Here is a 27,980-nt window from a genome sequence, read left to right as displayed (position 1 = left end):
CAGTCAGTCTCGAGCCCCAAAGTAACCGGAGCAGCCGTTACCTTTTTATCTTATTCGCTTATGCGTTTGAGGGAATAATGCGAAAAGAAATGTTTACTATTTATAACAGCAACACTGAGTTATTTAATTTTGACTGACAGGGGTAGTATGATAAACAAAACAGCTGCTGAAAGTTGTCATTGGTTGGGCTTCAAACTTGCTAGCCGCCCCCAGCCAAAGTGTAGCGTAAGAAAAAGTCAAGCGAGATGCTAACGCGTAGCTAGGCTAACACTAGTTGGCTAACCGCATCCGTTGGGAGACTTTTCTCGCTGTTTCATATGCTTCACTATCACGACTTTTAACTAGCGGCAAGAGCCTTTTCAGTGTTGACACTGGATATACTAGAGGTAATGTTAGTTTGGCCCAACAGTGTTAGTAAGCAAGATAATGTTAGCTAGCTAGGGTAGCTTTAGCGATAGCAAAACAAGAGCTGTGCTTCGGGAGTCAGCTGACAGTCTGCCGTTGGCTGCCAAAAGATCAGTGATGGATCAACTGAAAGTGAAGGATCGCATATTGGAAAACATCTCTCTATCTGTCAAGAAGGTAAGTACCTCACGTTTTGTCAGGAGAGATAAATCTGTCTCAATAGTAAAGTATTCAAACATCTTTGAATCACAGAAGATATTATTAGGTCATCTTTTGTCTGCCAAAGAGGGCAACTTTTAAGTCGGGGGCACATTGGAGCTCGCTGTTACAGAAAGGCCCTGCCCTTACTGACATAAACGACAAACAACAAACCATGCTTCGTTCCATTCTCAATTCACCCCTGTGTTTTTACACCTCCGGATTTCGGTTGCCGTGTTCTAGTTTCTTTTTTTAACCATTGTGAACAATAGTGGCACCAAGCCCCTGTGTTTGCTCACTGCAGCATGTGGTGTAAATACAAGCAACCATACTGCGGACCCACTAGCAACATAAGGGACAATCAGTCAATGTAAGCTACCGACTTAAATTTAATTGATGTATTATTCCCACATTACCTGCCAAGCCTTCCCATAAACTGCTACAACCTTTGACATTTATAACAGACAGTACGGTATGTTAACGAGGATGCACGATATTGGAATTTTGCCGATATGCCGGTATTTCTGTATTAATTCTAGCTGGTTTAAAATCTGATGTATACATTTATAAAGAACACCAAGTCGCTCCTTTACTAAAAATTAACTGTTACTCTTGTAGCGACAGTACATTTGTTCTGGAAACAACATTTGCTTCTACAATAAATAACTATTTTTCTAAAGGATTATACACATATTAGTAAAAACAAGACTTATCGGCCTTTATGAGAGCTACAAACAGCATTTTAACAACCTGCTGAGACACTGAGCTCTGTAGCGAAAAATATGTGCCACATTTTCAGGCAGCTTATACTTTCATACTAAAATTAATTCTCCCAATTCAACAACAGGTTTTTAAGAGACATTCCACAAGCCAACCTTAAGAAAATGCTTGAAACAACAAATAAACACATTCTTGTCAAGTGAAAAAAATTTAAACTAGTAGCTTAAGCCACTGGGTTTCAAACTTTTTTCGCCCAAGGCACACCTAAGGTTAAGTCAGAATCCCAAGGCACACCATATTTAAATCGATAGAAAATAGACTTTATAAAAAATGTTACAGTCAAGGTCACACCTAAGGGGAGATGAAAGGGAGAGCTTTTTGGGACCCAGCCAACTGGGGATCTTGGGGGATCTTTGAGATTGCAAAAGTGGGCAAAAATGGGTTAAAAGTGATGAAAAACATGGCAAAATTGGGCAGAAAGTGACAAAGTAAAGTCAGAAATGGGTGAAAATTGTTAAAAGTGGCCAAACAAGGGGGTTGGTATTAGCAAAATTATGTTGAGAGTGTCAAACTAGAGGCAAAAATGAGATACAAGTGGCCTATTGAGGTTAATTGTTGTAAAAAAGTGGTAAAAAGCAATTAAAAATTTCAAAATTGGGCAAAAAATTGTCAAAGGAAAAAGTGGGCAAAAATTGGTAAAAGGATTGTATAAATGAGTTGAAAGTGTCAAAAAGGTGGCAAAATAGATCGTGAGTGGCAGAAAAGTGGCAAAAAAGGGTTAAAGTTGCTAAAAGGTGGTAAAAAAGGATTAAAAGTGAGGGTAAAAATGGCAAAAAGTGTCCAAACAAAAGCAAAAAGTGGCAAAAAGTGGCTAAAAGGTAGCAAAAATGGGTTAAATGTGGCAAAGAGTTCCAAAAAGTGGCAAAAATGGGTCAAATGGCAAAAATGCTAAAAACTTTAAAGCAGCAAAATGGTTTAAGTTGTCTAAAGAAGTGGCAAAAATGGATAGAAAAAATAGTTAACTTGGTTAAAAATCGCATGAATGAATAATTTCAACAGCAATTTCCAACACTCATACACTGATATCATCAATAAATCCCAACTGGAAAGGTCCAATTCTCTGGGGGTTTTCAAGGGTCCAGCCAGGTCTGTGGGCAGGCTGGTTACGGTACTTGCCATAAAGTTGTGGTGATACAACTTGTTACAACTGCCATGGCACACCTAGACTTGCCTTAAGGCACACTAGTGTGTCTTTCCACACAATTTGAGAACCAGTGGCTTAAGCTCAGGCCTAAAGCTTCAATCCTAAGAGCAAACTTCAAAGTTTAAAACAAAGGGAGAAACAAGTAAAGAAACATTCAGCAGAGGAAGGTCAGTTTGTTCTTCTTAAAACCCCATAAACTGAATGATTCACTTATTGTTCCATTTTGAAGATATGCACCTGCTGAAACTTTAATACCTGCATACTAATGATTTATTTTGTTAATCTGTTATCTGCAGATATTAGCTATACTGTTAATATTGTGCATCCCTACATAGACTTATCTGTTATTCCAAAATTTTCCTCTGTCTTCCTCAGTGTTCCATAAACTGCTGCTCTTTTTCCTCATTTTAAACACTGTGCAGTGTAGGCCTACTCCTTCTTCCATCTGTAAATCCAATTTCCAAATCCATTTCGCAAGTTTCTTTCTTACCTGTCTCTGTCACAGTCATTCTCTGTTGGGATTTCACTTGTCCAGTGAACACACGTTTGTATTAGTAAGCATTATCTTGGTGTGTTGAGTGCAGTTCGCCCTGTAACAAGATACACCATTTATCCCCCTTTTGTCCAGAATGGCTAAATTTATTTTTTACATCTCTTTTATTACACCGACAGCACAAGGGATGTGAAAGTGCTGTACACCAAAAGCTTCTGAGTAAATGTACAGTGTTTATCTCTGACAAACATTGCTTAGTCATGCGAAGAAAGTCATGGGATACAAAATCTCTTTCTTTGGGTCACAATCCCTCAAAGCTCCCCCAACCTCCACCTCTGTTAGTCCAGCATTAAGGTCACTTCATACTCTATATTTAGATGAAGTTTAAGAGGGTTCTGCAGGTCACATTAGGAGGAGTCAGTGAAACTCTTCAAGAGCCATCAACACAAACAGATGGCACGTTTAGAAAAGCTCCTTTTATCCCATACAGTGCTGTGTGTGCCAGAAATGTAGAGTTTGGCAAATTATTCCAATACATTAAGTTACATAATGTGTAGCATGGTAAAGACTTTGAGTTTGAAACAACTTACATCGGGAGAAAGGTGGCACTACTTAATAACGCCATTTCTCCCCAAATACCAACTTCCTTGATTTAAGGGGACAACATTTCTCATGTACAACCCAAACCAACAAATGGCTTAAAGGGAGTTTGTCCTATTTTGTGTGGATTTCCTTTCAATTTTGGTGGTAAATGTTGTTGGAGCATTAGATTCCTCAAAGAAGGTGTTAAACTGACCAAAAAAAGCCAAGTTCTCCTACTCACTGAGCAGTGCCAGTGCTGCTGCACTGCCTCAGACTTGCTTTACTGTATTACATTGGCTTTACACTTCAAATATGTCTGAAAACATTTTAAAATGGACATGAGAGGCAATAAACAATGATCAGATTGGCTTGAAAATGGTGCCATTATTAACAACCTAGACTCCATTATTTACAATGTGCTTGATACTGTGTGCACCACTACTTAGTAAAGTTTTTCAGCTCTTAATATCATTTAAAGTTTCTCCCTGTTTAAATTTGTAAAATACATTTACTGTGGCAGAATGACATCAGTGCAGGACCCTTTTTCCATGTAATGCATCCTATTTGATGCTCTAATTAATCTGTGATTTCTACCCTGTAAAAGTCTCACTTTTTGCATTTCCATCTGATTGTAATATATAGTCAGCCACAACTCTGTTGAGTCTATCCTTATCCAAAGTGTCCTCTACACTTGTATGTAAAAACACATTATCTTAGTTTATAGCTTGGTTTTGCAGCCAATTAGCAAGACAAGTGAAGGTGGAGATTCTCAGCTGGAATAGCCTGTGGCACTCCCAAACCACCAATTCTTTGCTTTTTTTGCAGTAAGAAAAACAGACTTTACAGCTTTGCCAAGACACAAAAGCTTGTTTAGTTACACAATACAAGATTGATGGAAATGCAGTTGAAAATAGGAAAAATGTCCTCCAAACACAGACATCAACAGAGGCTTGCTATCTTTCCTAGTGTTTTGTCAGACTTGTGCTGCAGCCAGCTTACTTACTAATGCTTTTATGGGTTTCTTGTGTTCAGTCTGGGCTTCAGCAGTAAAATTCCTAGCATAGCAGTTAAATACAAGCTCAGCTGGATTAATGTCAGGAAATTCCTCTGCTTTGTACTTAATTCCTTGTCCCATTGACTTGGTTTAGTTGTTGCACAGCCATAAAGTTTTGGGATCACCACTTATCTTTTAGCCCTTTTTAATGCTTAGTGTTGGTACACACTTTGCACACTTTGAGTAGTGTTATTTGAAGTCTGGTTTCTTCAAGTCCTGAGCCAATAGAATGTGACATTGAGATTTTCTCTAAATATGGACACATCTTTGGAGTTAAAGCTAAAATCTATGTTTTAACAACAGATCTAACTATGTCCTTTCACAGCTGCAGAGTTACTTTGCAGCCTGTGAAGATGAGACCCCAGCAATTCGAAACCATGACCGGGTTCTGCAGCGCCTCTGTGAACACCTTGACCATGCTCTATTGTATGGGTAAGAGGCTTTTTGGAAATAACTTGCTTGTTAGAAAGGGGAAGGAATCTTGAAATGCTCTCTGGGCATTTTTGGGCCTTTTCAGATTCTTGATCATTTTAATGAGGTCAGAATAGTTAACAGTATCGGCTAAGAATTCGGTTCAGTAAGTCTATCCCTTTGACCTTTTTAATTTTGAATATGATTGGTGTTTTTTTGCAGGCTGCAAGATATCTCCTCAGGCTACTGGGTCCTGGTTCTTCACTTTACCAGAAGAGAAGCTGTCCGTCAGATAGATGAGCTTCAGCACATAGCAACTAACCTTGGGCGAAGTGAGACAACTCTCTCATACAGTGAAACGCATCCAAATGATCATTAAGACATCATTTTTATTAGGAGTTAAGAGTTGTATGCATTATAAAAGCACTCTTCTCTTCTCTGTGTAGGCCGTGCATGGTTATACCTGGCACTGAGTGAGAGTTCTTTAGAAAGCTACCTACGCCTCTTCCAGGAAAACCAAGGCTTACTGCAGAAGTATTACTTCAAGTAAGTCAATCATTGCACAAATTTATCCTATTTTCAAAGGGAGACGTTTTGTAATTCAAGAATTGAAAGTGTCTTTAAGATTAAGCTTTTTATTCCTGTGCTAGGAACGCATTAGTCTGCAGCCATGATCACCTCACGCTCTTCCTCACACTGGTGTCTGGGTTGGAATTCATCCGATTTGATCTGGAGCTGGTAATCTCATTTTTTTGTCACACTGACATCAAAAACGTACTGTATAATTTTCAATGTAAGCAGTTTGATGCATCAGTTTTGTTTTGCTTATTTCAGGATGTGCCCTATCTGGATGTGGCTCCCTACATGCCAGAATACTACAAACCCCAGAATCTACTGGACTTTGAGGAAAGGCTACCAAGCTCAGACAGCTTGTCCTTGCACTCCTTCACATCCCTCACTTCAACAAACCTGGAATGGGATGACAGTGCCATAGCCCCGTCCAGTGAAGGTGAGCTTTGAGAATGTGGTGCTGTGGTCTGAAATAGGTTATCTGCAGATGCAGAGTCCTATCTTAAACTCTATACTTGACTTTATCTTAATATTAATAAACCTCCCACACTGAAAGAAGAGCTGTAGCCCTCTTAATGGGGGCACTTTTTCCCCATATTCCTTTTTTGCCAGATATTAAGGGTCCTGATGCAGAATTAATAAGCTTATATTCTTGATTACTTGGTATGTAAATAATAAATGAATATCAAAGAAGACATATAAATGATTGCTTGGATTTATTGATACTGCTTTACTAGAATATGTTGTGTGAAATAATATGATTGAGCTGGATAGTGAACTTAAGGCTGTATTCAGGTTAGAAGAGAAACAAAAATCTTTCACTCTGGACTATACAATGTCAATGAGTACACAAGATAATTGCAACCCCCTGCACAAATTTGCCCATGCTGAATTATTTTCAGCTGTAACAAGATACTTCTTTTCAGCATGTCAGGGTCGATACTTTCCTAGCTTGCTTGGGCAGTCTAAAATATATATCATAATACAAGTATTTTAAAAGTCTTTGTTGGTCAGCTGAAAATCCAGGGACCAAGAAGAGACAGAGTTCTATTTTTGAAATACATGGAAGCACAAATATTTTTAGTTATTTTTGGTTGGTGGAGTCAAACTCCAGCAATGTAGCAAGCCAAAAATTTACTGTAAAATCTTAAATTTAAGTTGCACAATTTTATAATACACAGCCAGTATTTGGGGGTCACCTAATAGGAAGAAAGATCGTCCTGTGTGACAGTTTCAACAGTGTCTTAAGCAAAGTTTGCAGCCTGCAGTTTATGTGCATCTGTGTAGCTTTTTTTTTTGGCAAGACTGAAGAATAAATTTTTACTATTTCTTTTATACACCAGAATTTGCATTATTTCCTTAAGGTTTTAGTTTTTTGAACACCTTAATAATGTTTTTCAATATAAAAACAAGAATTGATGCAACAATTGCATTAGGCAATGTAGATTTTGCAAGGATTGCAAAGTGAAAATTCAATGCTTTTTTTGTTTGAAAAGTTTTAGGATTTGTAAAACAACATCTATAAAACAACACTTAAAGATCCTTTGTTTAACTTATTATCAGTGATACTTAAATGATAGAAGATACACACATATTAACGGACTTGCTATGATTTGGACTCACACTGGCTTTAAATTCTGAATCATCCCTGACCAATCAGTGTCCGTGTTTAATAAGTGCCAACAAATGAGAAGTGCCAGTTCAGATGTGAATGTGTGACTCTGATGCTGAACAGCAGTCTTTTATTTTTGGGTGATGATTCATCAAGTCCTGCTACAGTGTGAATACACGCTCATATGCTTTGTCACAAATTCATACAGTGATGTCAAGCCAATGGCATGTGAAAGCTGAACTGGCATTGATTCTTACAGACTGTCATGACTCATAAATTGTAAAGTGCATATTATCGAATAGATCGGCTGGTGTGCAGAGGCGTATTAGTACAGTAAGTTCTCAGTGAGTTCATTGCAGCACCCAGTGAACGTTTCCACATCACTCCCCACGAAGTACTTCTGCGGTTTCCCCAATTAAGTTCCCACCCGTCCACTCCTCCTCATTGATTCTTTTGATTCATAAATCATATGTCATGTTTATTTTCTGTTTTTGCCATCGTTTCACTTTTCTTTCTCCACAACATCTCACTCTAATGTTGAATGTTATCCCTCCTTTTTCTTTTTTTAGATTATGATTTCGGTGACATCTTCCCCGTGCTGCAGTCATTGCCAAGTGCAGACTGGGAAGGTGGGACATTGGTCAATCCCTCCCCTCCCTGCTTTTCTCTCCCTCCTTTTCTTTCCTCATATCTGGCATGGCATCCCACAGTTTGTGCTTAAAGCATGTTGGGTATTTGAACAAGAAAGTACACGTTCTTGTGTACGAAAAAGTCGGTTCATAAGAGTGTTGCTTGGAGGGCATCAAAACAACTATGATCAAAGGGATATGGGAAAAAATTATTTGATTCTTGGGATTGGGCTTTGTAGAAATACATGAGTTGATTGCTGAATATACAACTAACTTAAGCTCATCTTATTTCCCTGATTACTTAAAATTCAGATATATAGTGATCAAAATAATTGATGAGTTTCACAGTCCAGCTAAGATGAGATTGACATGACTTGAAACACTTAGCATTAGTCAGCTAGAAATACTTGTATGTTGGGCTGGTCACTTTGGCCCATGGGAAACTGATTAAAATCTGACATTAAGATAAAATATGAGACTCAAGTGTTCTTGTAGGAGCTTGGTGTCTGTTGAATTGTAAAAGAGGAAATACAGTCAAGGATTCATATTAAAAAGGTAAATCAGATCTGGGTAAATTGATTCTAAATCAGGCCAACCAGTATTTTGGTAAGTTTGGGAAGAAGCACAGATCTCTGGTGTTCTGGAGAATCAGTATTTGTCATGTTTTGCATGTGCTACTCATCATGGGAATGGTCCTAATGCTCACTTTGCTTTATTATTTACTCCAGCAAGAGAAATGCCTGACATAACTGGTACTCACATTGTCCAGTCTGTCTCCATTACATTGTGTTATCTGTTTGTCTGGTATATTATTCTTTTGTTTTGTTTGGCCTGGGTTCAGCTCATTTGCAGTGTTAAATAGGAATCAAGAAAAGTTACTTAAGACCAGAGAGTGAGAAAAGTTGTGCATTACTTTAGCATCTGGTTACCAAAACAATTTTTTTTTGTTTTGTAATGATACACTGATAAAATAAATTCCTGATTTCTGCAAGGGATATCTTCTAAGTATTTGTTTATCATAACCCATCTCCATTTGTTGATGTAATGCTATAATTAGGTCTCAAACACTGCAAAAGAAGCTGCTGCCTGCTACATACTTGATGTATTCTGCATTGCGGTTTGTGCCTTTCTTATTCTGCAAAAGAACTACAAAGAACACTGCAGCCATTAACAAATGTGTGTGCAAAGCTGATGACCGCTATGAGGAAATACACAAAGTTTTTGTCAAACCGTCTCGTTTATTAATTTCACTGATGATTAAATTTTAGACAAACAATGAATTACAAAGAATGTGTTTGAAGACAAACAACTCTGGATGTCACGTTCTATGTACATCACACTTCTAAAAACGAGACTGTTCCAAAAATTTGGTGTATTTACGACTTAATGTGAGTTGCTGGTGCTTTATATCAAATTGTATTTTTTGTTTTGGTGCTTTTCATTATAGAGGGTGACCTGACGGACCAGGCCAGCTGCCCACGGTCCAGTGGCTCTGATCCTCAGACGGTCATCAGTGACACTGTGGTCCTTCCTGCACACACGGTCTGTGTGAAAGGAGCAGCTCATCCCTCTGCACACAGCCCCACATTCAGACACAACCCCTTCAACGAAGATTCAGACACAAACACCAACACCTCAGCCGATATCACGCCAGTTCACGTGGCCAGCCGCCATAATGTGATCACTCCCACCAATGGAGATGACATAGAGAATGCCAGTAATGAGCTGGAGGTCATCAGGTACTGTGGCTAAAGCTTCATGTCTTGTATTTAGACTCACATTCTGTGTTCCCCTTAAAAGTTTTACTACAGCCAATATTTATTTTTAAACGGTCATGGTAATTTGGTTTACCAAATAACTATGGCCACTATAGTCAGGTTCTTTAGTAGCTGTGTAGATTCTCCACTTGAAAAGTACTGAATTTTCTACCTGAGAGAAAACTGTATTCCACTCAGTTATTTAATTCAAAAGATTTATACTTCAGTTAGTTGGCTTTAGTTGTTTTTTATGACTCTTGTTGAAAACCTTAGGAATAAAACTGAAAATATACGTACACGTGTTCTTTATCTAAACAAGCAAAAAACCAACCAACACACAGATTTGCATACAATAGGAAATAAACAAATTTAGCATTCATGCCATATCAAACACTCTGGTTTGTTTTTATGTTCTTTTATCTACAGTGAAATCTAAGTTGCTACATAATTAGGAATAGTAATAATAATGATAATAATAATACTAACCATATCATCATGATGATTATTATTTTTATTATTATTAATAAAGAAAATTGGTAATTTATTAATTGAATGTATATGGATTTGCATGCCATGAATTGTATCTGACTATAAATTTTTACATTTTTAAAAGTGTTTTAACCTGTAGCTTCTCATCTCTACATTTGTTTGTATTAATCTGTTTTTTTAATCTTTTAAAATAAACAAAAATGATCATTTCAATTTGTATTATTTATTCTTCAAATAGATTTGTATTAACTTCTAGACCACAAATCTTGACAACCATATTAAAGCTCAGATTTTTGTAAGCAAGGTTTTTCAAGCTCAGATTTTTTAAGCAAGGTGAAATTGGTGTGTAAGTAACTTCTTCCTCATAACTTAATTATAACTTAAATTTTTACTGATCTTCCAGGATGGCCAAGCGAAGGAAACCAACCAAGAAGCGACGAGGGAAGGGCTCTACAGATTCCAGCAGCAGCATCCATAACTCAGTCTCCTCTGAGCACATAGAAATAGACAGCAGCCTTCAGGCTTCAGAGGATGTGGACTTATCAAACTGCTCTGCTTTCCAGCTAGAGGCTGAAGGAGACATGAGGAGGAGCAGGGTGGGATCAGAGGTTGTGGAGGAAGGAGATGAGGATGGAGTGGAAGGCCTCCTGCGGCTCCCGAAGATGAGGGACACCTCCATGGACACAGTGGGCCAACCCCTCAGTGATGTCATGGATCGGCTCAACGGGGCTCTTGACAATGAGGAGGAACCCTGGGAGCACCTAGAGGAGGATGTAGAGGAGAAAAACAGTGAAGACTGTAACCATAATGCCGAGCCCCCTGAACAGCAGCCCTTTCGAGAGGGTACAGGGGGCGAGCCACCTGACCGTGCCAATGGAGAGACGTGTCTCTCTCCCCTGGCCGCAAGCCCCAATTTCCTGCAGACCTCCCCTGCACCTACAGACTTATGCTGCTTTACCGCCAACAGTCCAGACTCTGCTCCCACAGGTGGTGGCTACTATGACATTACAGAGCATAGCCAGTCGCAGACTCTTTCAGGTGGCATTGATGATGAAAAACAGGCAGAAGCGTCGTCAGGACAGAAATCAGACATGAAGACCCAAGGGGAAGAAACAGAGGAAGGACAGGAAGCAGGTACAGAGGAACTGCAAGAGGAGAAGCTAAGTCCCTCTGAAAGCACTCATCCTGCAGAGTTTAAGTAAGTAGCTCTTTGATTATTTGTTTTTTAATCATACATTTTCATGCTTTTGACAAAAATAAATCAAATAATGCATAAATAATGTAGCACAGTGGTTCTCAGCTGGTCTGGTGTCAGGAAACACCACCACCTCCTTAATGACAAATCTAGACCCAAATTTCTTAATTTTTCAATCATAACAAATGTTTTTAATGAAAAATGGATGCGGTATCTCTTTAAACTCATACAGCCTACAAAATAACCTCACCGACCAGTGCGATCTTGGTCTGCTTTTCGTCTGCTTGGTCAGACAAAAGCTTTTCAACCAAACAATCGACCAATCTTAATTGAAGCTGTCAGCCCTAATAAATACAATGGTTGCTATTGGAGCAATTCACTCAGATGTAGCCACAGCAGCACTTTTATCTAAACTGGCTCACATTTCTGTATTAAAACAAGCAAATTAGTGTTTGCTGCTGCCAGTAGGCTATTAGCTTGAATGAAGCTGTAGCCTCAGTTTTAATCAGTTTTGTTTAATCATTTCTTTATTGAAAGAGGAGCAGAGAACTGTGCTGGAAGCTTTTCCTGGCAGGGAAGATGCTTTTGCACTTCTCTGTTATGAATTTCACTCACTACCTCCCTCTATCGTTTGTAAACTATGACAGTGCCTGTCTGCCAAGCTTACATTACAGGAGCTGTGCATGTCTGCATCGTCTTGTTGCTCTGACCGGCCTGTATGAATGTGATAGACAGAGTGTCGTTCCTAGAATCTTCCCAAAGTTTCTGCCCTTCTTTAACACTGTGTATGGGAGGTTTCCTAGGTGAATGTGAAATACATCCCATACAATGGATATATGACACTGTCTCTCTGGCCTGACAGTTTTGCTGCCTTTATCAGGGGAAATGACAAAAATGAGTCTGAAAACAGAATTATATCTGCCCTAATTAACAACATTTGGACTTGACAGAGATCCATACTGTCAACAAACGACGCAGTGGATGGTGGACATTGGCAGGATCTGAATTAGGGTCTTATAATGTACCTGTATTCTGGGTCAAAGAAGTACACAAAGCAGAGACTAAAGGCACATGCAGCTCTGTTTCACCAGTGATGAATGTGAAACTGAACACAGTTGATAGTCAGGGTGTATGTATCCAGTTGCTTCTCTGTATTTCAGTGGTTCATTTGGTTCTTCATACTTGAGCTCTCTGTTGTCTGTAATAAGATCACCCTGTTTTTTCTTGAATCTGTTAATTCAGTACATTGCACCATAGCTAGCTTGATTTTTAACACCCATTAAGCTGTTGCTGCCTCCCATTTATTTAGTTTGACAACTCTCAACTTTTAGAGGCCAATTATCTTAGTAGTAAATGTGCCACTTCCAGTGTGAAGCATGTGCTAGCTATTGTAACTGCAAGCCTTAGTCCTGTGGCTTTATTGAAGCAACTAATGCTCCAAACATTTCTATTTACATATCACATCAGCTGAGGATCCATACTGCCTGTGGTGGACATTTATCAAGAAATCATGACTGAAAAGTTTGTTCCTTTCGGCTGAATTAAGCCGTTTTCTACTAACTTCCTACTGATTCCTGTCACCAGAAGTGTTTTCTGCCACTCTCTCTCCAAAACTGCTGTGACTCCCACCTACTGTGACACCATTTGTATATCCTCTAGACTTTTACCTTCCCCCCAACCCATAATTATAAAAGAAAGAAAGAAATATGGGTGTTATATGTTACACATTTCATTTAAAATATTCAGACTGCAGTGAAAATGTTAACAAAGAAGCAGTAACAGCTAACTGTGCCATTCATTTGGGGAGCATGCCATGGTTAGCCATCATTTTCTATACCAGTTTGTGAGTTTAGAATGAGTTAAGTAATTATTATTTGTTATATTCTTTGAGGTGTACCTGATATTCTTCAATATTCTTGTTTCAGGGTGGATAACAATCACTTGCTGCTTCTCATGATTCACGTATTCAGAGAGAATGAAGAGCAGCTCTTTAAGGTAAAGACTAAAGGACTCTTCCTTAGAATAGATTTTTTTGTAATAGCTGATTAGCTTACCATGAAATTAAGGTAAATTAAGAGCAGTGAGGCAGCACAGCATTGTCTAGAACTAGAGTGAATGCTATTGTGAAAATTAATCCTCTTTCTGATGTCTCAAAGCCAGTTTTAGGACTGCTCGCCTCGTGACTTTTGACTTGTGGTTTAAAGACTCTTTCTCAGTGGAAGTGTTGCAAGGCTCAGTGTACCAATTTCCTTTTTTTTTAAACTACTTCAGCTTGTTTTATTACAGTTTCACATTTCTCTCTGAATTTATTTTAAGGTTAAAGAGAATATGAATGGATTTGGTTTGTTATACATGATTAAAAAAATAAACTATGTGACGTGTATAACAGTTGCAACACTGTGCTACCTCCTAAATCAAGGAACAAGAGCCTGTCACCACAGAACCGGATGTTTTTTAAAGACTGAAGAGATGTTACTAACACTGGTCACCATTTATGTTATTTTAGATGGTAAGAATGAGCACGGGCCATATGGAGGGTGATCTCCAGCCACTCTATCTGCTGCTGACTGATTGTTACATTTACCTGCTTAGGAAGGGTAAGTTAATAAAACCCAGTGTGCATCCGCTGTACTTGGTAACAATGAATAGTACAATTTGTGGGTTAGGATGTTCTGTTATCAATATTTAGAATCACAGTTTTCAACTTTCTTAGAAGAGGGATAGGAAATTCAAGATTTTTTTTCATTAAGGTAAACTGGGTCATTTCCTCTTAGTCAGGGAAACTGGTGGCGTGCTAAACAAGCTTGAGTGGTGAATGGTGCATTACTGAGGCATGTCGGTCTGTATTTTATTGTGTTTTGGGCTGCACATTTCATAAGTGAACCAGCACTTCGCAGAAGCACTATTGCACTATTGATGCCCTCTCCATAGAAAATTGTAGATTAAACTGCATTACCCAGGGGTGGAAGGGTGCATCATTACCTGAAATTATAGAACCTTTGTCTCTCTTTGCAGTAGGGGCATTATATTGTAGTATTACAAAATAAAAATGGGCTGCACATGTAAATGCATGCCCCCTTTCCTCCTAAAACAAACCGGGTATACAATACTCAACTCATGCCACTGATGTGACTCTTTCATAATAAAAGAACATGAAAAACATAATAAAGTGGGACTTGTATTTGTCAAAAAGAACATGTTTAATCATGGAATTAACACAGAGCTATACTTGACAGCATGTGTACGGAGTTACAGTTTTTACAGATGCTACTTGGATCACAAACAAGGTCAAAGCCCACTTCTTTGAATCATCTTGGGCTTAAACAAGCAAGTCATTAGCTGAAACATGTTTTTTTTATGCAATTGTTTACGCTGATACATATCACCGCTGCTGCGGACTTACGACAAAGCTAGTCTGTCAATTTCCTCATTTACCGCATTCTGTTTCAAAGCCCAGTACAGACCAACAGAGATGCTGTGCAAGTCAAGCACACACACTTAATGTTGCTGTTATTTTAAACATCAGACTAAGGGAGGGGGGGTCACTTGTCCTATCTGATTGCTGTACTGCAAGCCTCATTTTGTATAAACACTGACACCTGCTGTGACACAACAAAGAAGTGTTTGGTTAGTGAACTTGTTGGTCTGCTTTTCTCTGCTCTTTAGGTGTCAGAGTGAAATATACAGAGGTCTGGGACTCAGTATAAGCGATTCTCTGTCTCAAATCATTCTGTTATCTGCTGCCTTTATTTACCCAATACTGTGACTAGAAGGTTGAACTGTCCTTGCCATCAGTGTGGCTGGTGTGCACTGCAACGGGAATGCCTGTTTCTATTCCTCCTGTCTGCTTTTTGCAAGGGGTACAGACATGACAAAATATGTATTATGCAATTTGCTTAGCAGCAGAAATTTAGATCGTAAAACTTAATGCTTATATGATGCACATGTCAACAAATAATCCAGCGGGGTACTGGGAATTTTTTTATATATTTTGAGCACTGAGCCCAAGAGCTTCTGCAGATTTCACAGCTTGTAATTGTTCCTAAAGTTGGTATAAGTTCTGGATAGGGTTATTGTATTAGCCGAAAATACTGTACATTAACATGTGTTAATCGCAATACTTAGTTGTACTTTTTTCATTCACAGGTGCAGCAGAGAAGCCCTATACAGTAGAAGATGCTGTTTCTTATAATGAGCTGGACTATCTATCAGTAAGTCCCTCACCACTTTGTCTGCTTTTCGTGTGCATACAAAGTAAACAAACCACTTCATGTTGTCCTCTGGTGACCATTAAAAGAATCCTTCCCGGTAGTTTAGTGTGAAAATTACAGGAAACATTAAGACTCAAGTATAATGTGACAGCTGGGGGAATAGAATCCAGAGTTAATGCTTTGCTTGCTTCATTTGATGTGTTTTTCCTTCAGGTGGGCCTCGACCAGCAGACTGTGACAGTAGTTTGCACCAACAGACGAAGGAAATTCCTGTTGGACACAGCTGACGCTTCTCTAACAGTGTAAGTAGACCCATATATCTCTCTGCCTCAGGTCTGTTGATACTCTGAAAAAATAGAGGCTCAGACAAACAGGCTGTACAAATAAATACTTCATTAGCTTACTCAAATGTGCAAGATTGCTCCAGCAATCTTTGTGCATGTTTTCAGCCATATGTGATCTTCCAAGTCTCAACAATGTATACATCCATGTTCAGGAAACCTGACTTTCTGCCATCTGTGCTTTTCTACCTGCAGCTGGTTCTTGTCTATTCTGAAGTCAGCCATGGTGAAGGGTTGTCGGGAGCCTCCTTACCCTTCTGTTTTGACTGATGCTACAATGGAAAAACTGGCTCTGACCAAGTTTGTCTCCCAGGAATCTCACTGTGAGGTAAAGACACATTAGACTTCTCATGATCATTGTAAATTATCTAGTTGTTAGTCATAGATATAAATAATCAACTTTAAAAATGACTGACTTAGGACAGGCTCAGCATATTTTAACCTTGGCTATTTTAGAAACTCCAGCATCAGAGCAGAAAATTAACGAAATCTCTAATAAAAAATATATTAGTGTATGTCAAACTAAAATGCATACAACAATAACTACTATATATTTAGTTTACTGGTACCCATAACAATAACATTGTAATGCTGTAAAGATGTTTTGATTTCCATCACCATGTAACCATGCAGTGATATTTTAAAAGTCGTAGTAGCTACAAAACACTTCAGTTTAGATACGTACAGTGCGCAGTATAAATGAGTACACCCTAATAAATTTGTCAGAAAACCTTTAGTTTCCTTTCAGAATCAACATTTTTTCTGGCATACTATTACAGAAAATACTACCACAAATGTGGGCCATTGATTGCAAACAAGGTTTGTTAAATAGCACACACAAAAAAGTAATTTTCCTAACAATACCATTCAAGACCATGTTGCAAAAATGAGTACACCCCTATGAAAGTCTTAGTAGCAATGCTAAATTTTAGACCACAGAATTATAATTAACAAGAATCCAACCACAGGTGAGTCTAATGATTCATAATCCAGCAGGTGTCCAGCACACAATTGACTATAAAAGGGTGTATACTTAACAAAGAAAACCCTTTCCCATTAATGCTGTCAGCAATGGCACCACATGGAAGAGAAATGCCACAAGACCTGAGGAAGAAAATAATTTCTTTACACCTGAAAGGTGAAAGCTACAAGAAGATGAGCAAAGCTTTACTTATCAGTAAGAATACTGTTGCAAACCTGATACAAAAATTTAAAAAAGATGAAACTGTAACCATCTCATTGAGACATCCAGGCTGCCCACGGAAGTTAAAGCCTCAACAGGAGCGTCTTCTGATGGGATGGGTTGAAGAAAATCGCCATGCAAGTTCACTGCAGTTAACTAAAGAAGTAGAAAGCCACACTGGGGGGACTGTTTCCTGTGACACAAAATGGCATACACTGCAGAGGAATGGCATGTATGGGTGTCATCCACGAAGGAAGCTTCTCCTAAAGCCCATGCACAAAAAAGCCTGCCTAGGATTTGCCAGGGCCTATGCTGAAAAAGATGAAGACTACTGGGACTCTGTACTCTGGGGTGACAAGACCAAGATACATTTTTTTGAAGCTGATGGCTTCAAAACTGTATGGTGACGAGTACAAGGAAAAATGCATGGTGCCTACAGTGAAACATGGTGGTGGCAGTATCCTTATGTGGGGCTGCATGAGTGCTGCCGGTGTCAGGGAGCTGCATTTCATTGATGGTATCATGAGTTCACAGATGTACTGCTCTATACTGAAGGAAAAGATGCTACCATCACTCTGCCCTGGGTCGTCATGCACTTTTCCAACATGACAGTGGTCCAAATTACACATCTAAGGCCATGGTTGTATTTCTGCTGAAGAACAGGGTGAAAATGATTCAGTGGCCAAGTATGCCTCCTGATCTGAACACAATCAAACACCTTATTTTAAAAATCTGAAGAGGCAAGTTGAGCATCACTCTCTATTCAGGCTCTAAAAGGGTTCATCCTTGAAGAATGGAAAAAGATAGATGTTGCAACATGTCACAAACTTGTTCATTTCATGCCTATAAGACTTGATGCTGTTCTTGAAAGTCGCGGAGGTCATACAAAATACTAGATGTTGTAGTTTTGTTGTGGGGGTGTATTCATTTTTGCATCAACTAATTTAAGTAAAACTGATGATTTTGCGATCTAAGTTGTATTATCAACCTTAATTTCATCTTATGAGTTAAACAAATTTTCAATAAAACTCAGTTTTGTCAAAATTTTGAAAGTTGTTCTTGTGGTCATAGAGATATTGAGTAAAATTAACTTTTCAAAGGGGGTGTACTCATTTATGCTGAGCATTGCATATATTAAAGTAAGATGTTCCAAACATTTTTCTGATGTCAGCCTTCTGATCCATGGATAATTTGTTACGCCTGAATTTACATTAAAAAAATGTGGGCATCCTGCCCTCCCCTCCCCTCCCCCAGACCTTTTTTTTTTTCCCAGTCCTCTGGTCTTTGTGTTACTATAACAACAGTTGTAAACCACTCGTGGGTGTTTCTCCAGGTGTCCGAAGTGTCTATCCAGCTATATTCTTTGGTCCACTGGGAGGATCCAATGGAAATGGCCATATCACCCCAGGGTGGCCCATCAAGGTGTGGGGGAGCTTCCAGCACCAAGGAGGGCACACTACAGTACCGAGCTGGAACCACCTACCTTGGCAAAGAGTTGTGGAAAAGCTGCTACCTCGTCCTCAGGTAAGGGTTGATCATTCACATCACATCATTTACAGCAGCTGGATTCCACATTAGTTCCCGAAATAATCTGGGTATCAACAGTGCGGGATAGGCCTGTGATAACACTGGCGAGCATCAACTAGACGGATTGATAGCAGCATATTGTTATCCTGATAAACTTAGTTTTGTGTAGAGTGCTAAAACTGTTACTCAAATTTAATAAACCTACTAGTAATTGCTGTACTACATTACCGTTTTCATATTGTGGAATGTGATGAAAGTATTACTTTCCATATTTGGAAAAATCTCCTGATGTGTATAAAAGGTACATCAGAATTGACCCTGAATCATTTACATTTTTATGCCATTTGTTTGCATTGCCATTGGTATGCAAAGGCCTTAAGTGTTACTGTGCCACTTTTTTTAATCCATAGAGCAAAGCTGCTCAACATTTTTCCATTTGTTTAAAGAATAAGAAAAATCCAGAAAAGACTCTTGGCAGTTTACAGAAACTGCAGTTTCTTAAGATAAGTGTAGCATTCATATTTGTTGTTAGGGATGCACGATATTATCGGTAGTATATCGGTATCGGCCAATAATAGCTTAAAAGTTAATCATCGCTATCGGCCGATAGTAAAATTTACACCGATGTGTATGGCCGATAATGTGACGTCATAATTAAGTGCACGCGATAACGCCGGACGTGCGCCAACAATAATAAACAATATGTCAGCTGTGTGGGAGAAGTCTGAGGAGTGGGAACAAGACAGCAAAGTAGCTGTTTGCATTGCTTGTAAAGTACATCAGATGCGTGGAGGAGCTTGGCAACATGCCTTTAACACCACCAGTTTAATTTCGCATCTGAAAAACCACCAACCTGATGACTACAAGGACTATAAAGAATGACAAAACTTTGTGCCAGGGAAAACTCGGCAGAAGCCTCTATTTCAGTCATTCAACAAAGCTAAAAATACAGCGGTGACCACCCAAAGGTAAGGAGCTGAACAGGAAAATCGTTGAATTTATAGCTCTTGATAATCAGCCTATCAGCGTGGTGGAATATACCGGCTTCTGGTGCATTTAAAGCCCCGCTACGTTATACCTAGCAGGCGCTTATAGCCTTACCTGAACTGCAAAACTAAGTCTCCAGTCATGTAGAGAAGCTCCTCATTAAAGCTAAACATTTTAGCTTCACCACGGATATATGGACAAATGTCTATCCTGTTAGCACGTTTAGCCTCACTGCCTCCATGGATAGATGAGGATTCACTCTTAAAAAGTCTGTCCTGCACTCACAGGAGTGCTCACTCAGCAACTGCAGTTGCAGCTGCTTTTGATAACATGTTTGGGACATTGAAAATACAGATAAAAAGAACGTGCACATCATCCTACGTCACATGTGGGAAACATGGCAAAAGCATTGACGGACTTCTGTGTGCCGTCCCCTGTGCACGCTCGAAGGTGCACAAATGTGTGTCCGGCATTGGAGATGTTTGTGTCACTGTGTTGTCACAGAGCTATTTACATTGAAATGCCCATTAAACTTGGTTGCTTAGTTAGTTTGTGCTGTTTAAAGCAGAATCAGGAGAACTACTTTAGTTAAAGTTTTATTTCTGTTCATCTTGAGTCTCAGAAATTAAGAATCATAATTAAGCTCTGAACTATAGCTAGATTTTTTTGCATTTAAGAATATTTTGTTGTTGTTATTTAAAGCCCTTTGTCAGGAGTATCTCAGGGAGCCATCCTGCAAACTGGCTGAGTTATAAGGAGAATCAGTCTAAATTTATAAGCTATTTCTTTTTTGCACTGTGGAGCTTAGTGTCAGCAGGTTATTTTGCTGCTGCTTATTGCCCTCAAAAATGCAGATGACTTAGGCTGTACTGTTAAAAATACATGTAAGCATGTAATACACATGTAACCCAAAGACATTACTGTAAGTTTGTCATCAGTGTATGGCTGTATTTGAAAAAACAAAACAATATATCCTTCAGTTCTGATAAAAATCAAATGTTTTCTCAGTTTGTACAAAAATAGACTACCAATATTTTTAAAAAATTGTAGTCCGCGATAGAATTGGTGTTTTTAACAGTGGAAAAAATGTAATTAAATATCGGTATCGATATCGGTATTGGCCAAAATTTGTTTCAAAATATCGGCATATCAGATATCGGCAAAAATCCAATATCGTGCATCCCTATTTGTTGTATCTCATTAATGAGCGAGGCTAAGAAACTAAAAGCCACATCGGTTGCCAAAACAGGTCCAACCATTCTAAATATCTTTTAAAACATTTACATGGCAGACATTGTCTCAATAACGGATAGTTGCATTATGAAAGGCAACCAATTTTTATTGAATAAATATAAATGTGTAATACTCAGTTATTGTTTTGTAATTTCCTGAAAAGGTAAATGTAGATTATTTACCCCCTTTTTTGCAGTAATGGGATTCTTTACCTGTATTCAGAAAGAACTGATGGGACACCTGTAATGTCAGTCACTATGGGGTAAGTCTTCACTGGTTTAAAGATTTCACCTAATTTCACATTACATTTGACACTGACAGTTATTTGTGCCTCAACATAAAGCAGCAGAAAAGAATTCACTTTGTATTAGGCTACAAAGTGTAATCGGTTTAACAACTTCTCTGAAAAAGGAGAATTGAAATGGAAATAGAAAACACCTGCAGATGTATTTATAATTCTCTTATTCCTTTCTTGTTTTTTCACAGAGGAGAGCACTGCGGAGGCTGCCGGCGCTCAAACAGCACAGAGCATCCCCATGCCTTCCAGGTCATCCTGACCGAACGGCCTCCACTAGAGCTCAGTGCTAACAATGAGCAGGACATGGCTGACTGGATGCAGCTGCTCTGCCAGTCCGTCTCCAGAGGGGTAAGCAGTTCTGATCTGTGAATTTGGATTACATTTGTGTTATTAGTGTTTCACAACAACTCTGAGCGGGGGCCTAATTGTGCTGAAGGCATTATTCTTTGTTTGGGTTAGTAGGAGGATTAGCTGCACAGACAAACGATAACTCACTCACTTAATCACTCACTAGATGAAACTCATGATCCGTTTGGAGCTAAACCATTGCGAAGAAAAAGTATTTAAATAAATTACATAAGGCTAAATACTGATGATTTAGTTGTATTAAATTGAAAGATATTCAAACACAGTTGATGTAAATCAACATTTTTTTCTTGTGATAAAAATGCACAAAGTACTTATACTTATCCCTCACACTGGTAGTTGTACTGTGAACTTAAGAAGGACTCTTGTTTAAGCTACACAACATTCCATCACTGCTTTAAATTAGAAGTGAATACGTATGAAGGCTCTTTTAGAAACAATCCCCTCCGGCATGTGTTGTGCAACATTAGAGGCCATTTTTCTCTTTTGAATAAGACATTCATTTTGGACAAGAGGTATTTTGAGTGTTCTAATGCAACATATCAATATGGATTACATTTAGACTCAGTGGATGTAAGAAAAGTGTCTCTAAACTCATTTTGTGTGCCTGCAGGTTATCCCCCAGGGTGTGGCTCCAACCCCATGCATCCCATGCTGCTTGGTGGTGACGGATATGAAGCTGCTTACCTGCCATCAGGACTGTCAGACAAGCTTTTTTCGTTCATTGGGCAGCGCTGATATCTGTGATGTCACGGGGGTTAGCCTTGAAGCAGACAAGGAGTACTGTGTCATTGTAAGTGAATGATTATTTGTTTTTCTTTTATTAATGTGGTACGGCCAGCCTGCTACAGAATGCCATGTTTTTTGTTTTTTTTTTAAGCATGATTATGACTTGATGAGGAAAAGATGTTTACGATGAGGCTTGCAAGCCTTGTCTGCATTGCTGCATTTTAGCAGTGAAGTGTTTGCCGGGTTGCAGTGGGTGATGGTGGTGGCTGTATTTGAGATAATGACGGCATGCATCTCAGCATTTAATACTAGTATTTTGGTCATATTGGTGAAGCGAATGCAGCCAGTTTAGATTAATGAAAGTTTTTTTAGAGTTAAAAACATCTTTAAGTGACACAGAGAGGTGGTACAACACCATTCTATTTGTTGTGCCATGTTTGGAGTTCACTGTTGGGCAAAATAATGCCTGTTTTCCAAAGCACAGTTGGTCCAGAAAGTTTATACTAGTAGCAGATCAGTACTTGGCATCAGCCAATACACAATACTGTGGTACTGGAAAAAGTATTCTGGAAGGATAAAAATGATATTTCAACATCTCTAATAAATAGGCAAAAAGAGTGACTCTGATACACTGGATTTTAAGAATGTTCATTTGGCACTACAGCTGTGTTGAGGATTTTATGCACCAGAGACTGAAGCTTCATCCTAACTACCATGGAGTAAGGTCACAGAAACAAATATTGTTGCAGAAAATTTCTTGTGGTAAACATCCCATTTTCATTGTTGCCAATTGTCTTTGAACGTAGTAATTATGATGGATTATAGTGCTGAGTGATTAATTTAGTTTCAACTATAACTACTGTTTTTTTTTTTTGTTAATGATCATGAAAACAAAGTAGTGGAAAGAAAAATGACTACTGTGACACATGCTGTGATGCATTTTTTTTTTTTCCTGTGTAGTTAAGGGAGGGCACCATCCTTTTCCATAGAGAGTGCTTGCAGCGTTGTGCCTGGACATCTTAGATGTTCATAATTTAAATGAACGGTGAATTAAACAGTTCACTTTACATGCCATGAGTGACAATGATATTTTTTTATTTAAGATCTCACTGTCTGCCTCCCTCTCTGACTCTTCAATGCATGCAGGGTTTTTTGCACCTGTATTTTTTTAAGCCAACATTTTATTTTTAATATGGCTTTTTCCTGAGATTCAAACAATAATTTAGACAACCTCTGTACAGGTATGACAACAGCCAGTAAAATGAAGAGTGACTGATATTTGTCACTGATGTACTAAAATAATAATTAAGCTGAACACACAGCTTTTCAACCTTTCCTGTATAGAATCAGTACTGGGGCTGCCTATAAAGGCAAGGCGACGTCATTAATCATGTTTAATAACTATCACCTCAATATCTATCAAAATAGCCGTGATTGTGATGTTGAGCAGTTCTTATGTATCTGTTCATTTCCAATATTATGTTCTCCCCCATATCCTTGAAGTTGTTCCATACTTTCTAGTTTTTTGCAGTTATAATGCTATTTTACCAAGGACGTCTACAAAAATAAGGGTAAAGATTTAAGGTACATTAAAGGTGCACGGTCTTCAGTTGAAGGGTATCGGCATTCAAAATATTTTAGCTAGCGCTACCTTTTAAATGTTACTATTTTCTCTCCGTGTAGGAGTTTGCAGCTGATCGGACCCAGTTCCTTCCTCCGTGGGTCTTGTACTTCAGTGGCTGTGAGGAGAGAGATCGACTTCTGGGGGCGTTGAACAGCACATGGAAGGCTATTTTCCAGGTAGGAAGATAAACTGTTATTATCAGTGGTTTAAAGGGAACTCTTACCACTATCTAACTGGCTGTCCACACAGTGTTGACGGTTAATGTTGTCCATTAGAGCAGAAATTGCCCACCATGTATTAATGACTGAGAAAACTGTGCCTACAGGGCTATGCTGACAGTGCCTACATTTAGTGAAATGCAACCTCAGCCTCATTTACTTGATATGGCTCAATATTCTACTTGGCTAAACCTACATTTGTTTTGAATACAGGTACAGACATCCTATTCATTGCCGTAAAACTACATCTGATTATTTTTGCTCCTCATACCTTTCTAGGAATGATAGTGCTGAAGGTGAAACCTGATTTAAAACTTTTTGTCCTCCTCTCACACAGGTTGACCTCCCCCACAGAGAGGTGTTTGATCCGTCTGTGCAGAAGCGTTGTGGTGAGGCCCTCGCTCTGATGCACAGTGCCTGGCAAAGAGCAGACAGTTTGGCCAGAGGCAGAGCCCAGCGTGAACCCTGGTGCTAATGGACCCACACAGACACACGTACATACAATTAACTATGGTTAGCCACTGGAATTGGCTGATATTTCAGCAGTTTTCTATAGTTCCAGGATAGAGCTTTAACTCTTACATAAACATCACCACAAACAGATCAGTGTGGAGCAAGATAGAAGATGGAGGTAAGCCAATCAGATAAGGCTATATGTTGTAATGCTACAATCTGACCTTTGCCACGCATCTCTGATTCGCTGGTAAATCTGTATATCATAGGAACAGCAGGAGCAGCAAGGCATATGGCACAGCCTTTGCAGTGATGCAAAACATTATCACCATTGAAGACATTCAAGGATGCCTCTGCAGGAACATGCATTCTGAAAAGCAAGGTTATTTGATAGGATGTCTTTTGAGGGACTGAAATTTTGCAGAAAACAAAATCAGTTGTGTAATGAATACACACATTGATAACAATGTGTGTATTCTTGCTACACTGTACGTCAACAAGCCCCTCTGAAGTAAGAATAAATGTATACCTCCAGAAGTTTCCTTCGAGGGGAATCTGCTTGAAAGTGTACAAGGATCTGAGTTAAAAGTAAAAATAAGAGGTGTTATAACTATTAGTTTTCCTGTGTGGTGAAGTAAATGAAAGAATTTAATAATCATTACATTAATAATGATTTATTAAAAATTGTTCTGGATGCTCCTTGTGCTATTTGTGAAGAAAGCCATATATAAAGAGGGAACTAAATGCTTGTTCACTTCATGCTCCCTTGCCTTGCACAAAAAAGTGCTTTCTTCTGCACAACTTTAAAATGATACAAATCACTCCTTGCTTGCTAACAGTTAGCAGAAGCTCTACTGAACTGCTTAAATGTGGCACATCCATAAACTAATATAAGGCACTGTACAGTATCTATGAATAATCACTGATGGTCGTGTATGTCTCTGCTCTTCAGTTTTGGTTTGTCTGATGACTCATACCTCTACACTGATCAAAGAACATGTGGTTATTTAACTCTTGCACTGTTACATGACATGCATATACCTGTTTTGTCTGTCTGAGATGTTTCTCTACTAGTTTGAAAGTGATCACCCAGATAAAGATATCAGGAAATGCAACAGACTTGCCTTTTTCTCCGCTCCAGAAAAACGAGTGGAGGCTTCCATGCTGACTTGCACATTGTTAGTCTTTTTAATTTAAATGGTACTAGTTTTATTGAATTAAGAACATGCTCATTTATTTACATTTTGTGAAAGTGGGAACAATTATTTCTAAATTATTAGAGTATAGTAACATTTAATGATAAGTATAGCATCTGCTTTGGCAGATGTGTGCATCCCTTAAATATGGGTATTGTCAAGTTAGAATGACACTCTGAGTGAGGAATCCTTTAATGATTGACAGCTACAAGACTTTTTTGGCTTTACCGTTTCACTCCTGGCTGGAAAAAACATGTATATTTACATTATCCATCATGTAAAGGGTTCAACTGATGGTTTACAGCCTGAAGCAACTGTTACATATATAGCATGTAATATCACTAAAAATTAATATAAAATTGAGTATGTGTTACAATCTGTCCTCAACATTAACACAGCTTTGAGTTATACTGCTCCTGTAATGATATTAGTGTAACCACTCTCGTGTCAAGGATGACAAAAATGTGGGATATGTTTCACAATGACAATGTTGCCTTTATGATAATCTCTTAAAACAAATATTTGCATATGAATGCACAATCTGTTGGCACTGGACAAGACTGTGGTTTGGGAAGTGGTATTGACTAACCACTTTGAAAGGGCTTTCGTTGGGAAGAAAGAAGATAGATAAAATAGATAAAGTGGATCTCTTATTAGAGACATAATAGTGTCCATGTATAGAATATGACTCCTGTTGATAAGATGCTGGTATTAAACCGGCAGGTTTTTCTTGAAAATTGTGGTTGTGTTCAGTAGAGTACAGACACTAAATTTCTTGTTCAATGTTTCTACCAAAACGATGATATTAAACACATGCCAGTATGGAAAACCTTCGAATAATACCCAGCTCGACACATTTATTACCAACTTAAGTTTAAAAGCATATGTCTATGTTCCTCAGCCACACTGTATGACCTTCATGTTAGCATCAGTGCTTTACACATTTCTAAGTGCCACTTGTTCTTTCTCATCTTCTGCTCTTTACAAAGAAATCTAATCTCAGGTGACAAAGGTACTTCACATTAGAAACCTTAACAATCACCAAATTTTTTTTTAACTGCTGCTGTTTTGTCTAATTTTAGTTTTTAAATCCCCTTTTTTATAGTTTTTTTCTGTTTCCTCCTGTGTTCAGTACAGCATTATGAAGTTATTTTGCGCAGAGAGAAAGAGAGCTGCAAAGCACCATGAAATGTTGGTAAAAGGTTTGATGTAAAACTCCTTTACTAATTCATCAGGTTCCAAAATAGGACTGGTTTGTATGAATCCTCTGCCCCAGTGGGTTACTTCAGGTCTTCTTGACCAGGGACAGTAAAGTTGCAATAGTTGGACTTACTTGAAATGTTTGTTGGATTATTCATTTGAAAGCTGAATACTTAAAGATGTGGCCTATGAAGTGTATATTAAGAAAGAGATCCCTTTTTTGAGCAGTGTTTTGAATGTGGGACATTGCTGGCCAATGATGGAAGACATCTGCTAAAAGATGCATTGTCAAAGCGTTTTATTGATTTTGTTCATTAATGCGTACTGCATGTAATATTTGTATTATGTTTAGCAGGTTTTTGGAATTGTAAATTGAGCACTAATCAGTATAACATGCTGTACACTCACATACGAGGTGCATGTCCTGAAGGTTTTATACTGTTCATAATGATAATGAATGTACAAATAAACCTTTGTGATTGGACAGCGTAACAGAATAAACAGATGTAAAGAATGTTGTCTCTGTGATAATGTGCTGATTTGTGAGTGTGTCTGTATTTGACTTCTACATTTCTGTTGTAGGTCAGAGAAGTGAAAAAGTGTCACGGAAAACATCAGGACAGTCATGTTAGAGCAGGGACAGAGTTCACAGGTAAGAGGGCAGCTGTACAGGTGCATTTAGAAAATCACATATAATGGACTTGTTTTTCACTTAAAAATGTTTTTAAAAGTTTGAGCAAGGAACTCTGATTTATGTTAACTGTTATTTTCCAGTTCTGGCAACAATTGTAGAATTGTAGCGCTTATAAGACCCACTAACAATCTTTTTTTTTTTTTTTTTTTGGGGGGAAATTGGTCCAACTTTTAACATCCATTGGGGTCTAAAGTGGTTTTTTAGAGTAAATTAAGCTTGTGTCTGAAAGTATTGCATTTTAGAGCATTTCCGTATCATATGGCAGTAGAAGACTTTCATTTTTTCTTACACTGCCAACATACATCAATAGTCTTCAGATGAAAAAATTTTGGGTTTTTAGGGATATAATATGTCCTGTTTATAAATTTAAAGTTTATTGTCTTATTTTGTGCAGGTTCTAA

The 27,980-nt window shown here is 38.4% G+C and overlaps 1 protein-coding gene across 2 annotated transcripts; it reads left to right on the top strand.

Annotated features, from left to right (window-relative positions):
• Positions 1-5: 5 nt before the first annotated feature.
• Positions 6-27,399, top strand: plekhm2 (pleckstrin homology domain containing, family M (with RUN domain) member 2). Of its 2 annotated transcripts, XM_041799369.1 has the most exons (20): positions 6-582; positions 4,982-5,088; positions 5,290-5,399; positions 5,514-5,613; positions 5,718-5,805; positions 5,902-6,076; positions 7,819-7,878; positions 9,326-9,617; positions 10,528-11,322; positions 13,245-13,314; positions 13,826-13,916; positions 15,466-15,530; positions 15,744-15,832; positions 16,067-16,199; positions 18,388-18,578; positions 20,998-21,063; positions 21,288-21,447; positions 22,079-22,258; positions 23,878-23,994; positions 24,374-27,399. In XM_041799369.1, exons 1-20 carry the CDS (start codon positions 523-525, stop codon positions 24,509-24,511), a joined length of 3,087 nt encoding a protein of 1,028 aa, XP_041655303.1. In that variant the 5' UTR covers positions 6-522; the 3' UTR covers positions 24,512-27,399. The 2 variants fall into 2 exon arrangements, with proteins under 2 accessions (XP_041655303.1, XP_041655304.1); XM_041799370.1 differs by lacking the exon at positions 7,819-7,878.
• The last annotated feature ends 581 nt before the right edge of the window (positions 27,400-27,980 follow it).

Source organism: Cheilinus undulatus, linkage group 11 (assembly GCF_018320785.1).
Source record: "Cheilinus undulatus linkage group 11, ASM1832078v1, whole genome shotgun sequence".
In the NCBI taxonomy this organism is placed as follows: Eukaryota; Metazoa; Chordata; class Actinopteri; order Labriformes; family Labridae; genus Cheilinus; species Cheilinus undulatus.
This window is presented reverse-complemented; position numbering and strand designations above follow the sequence as displayed.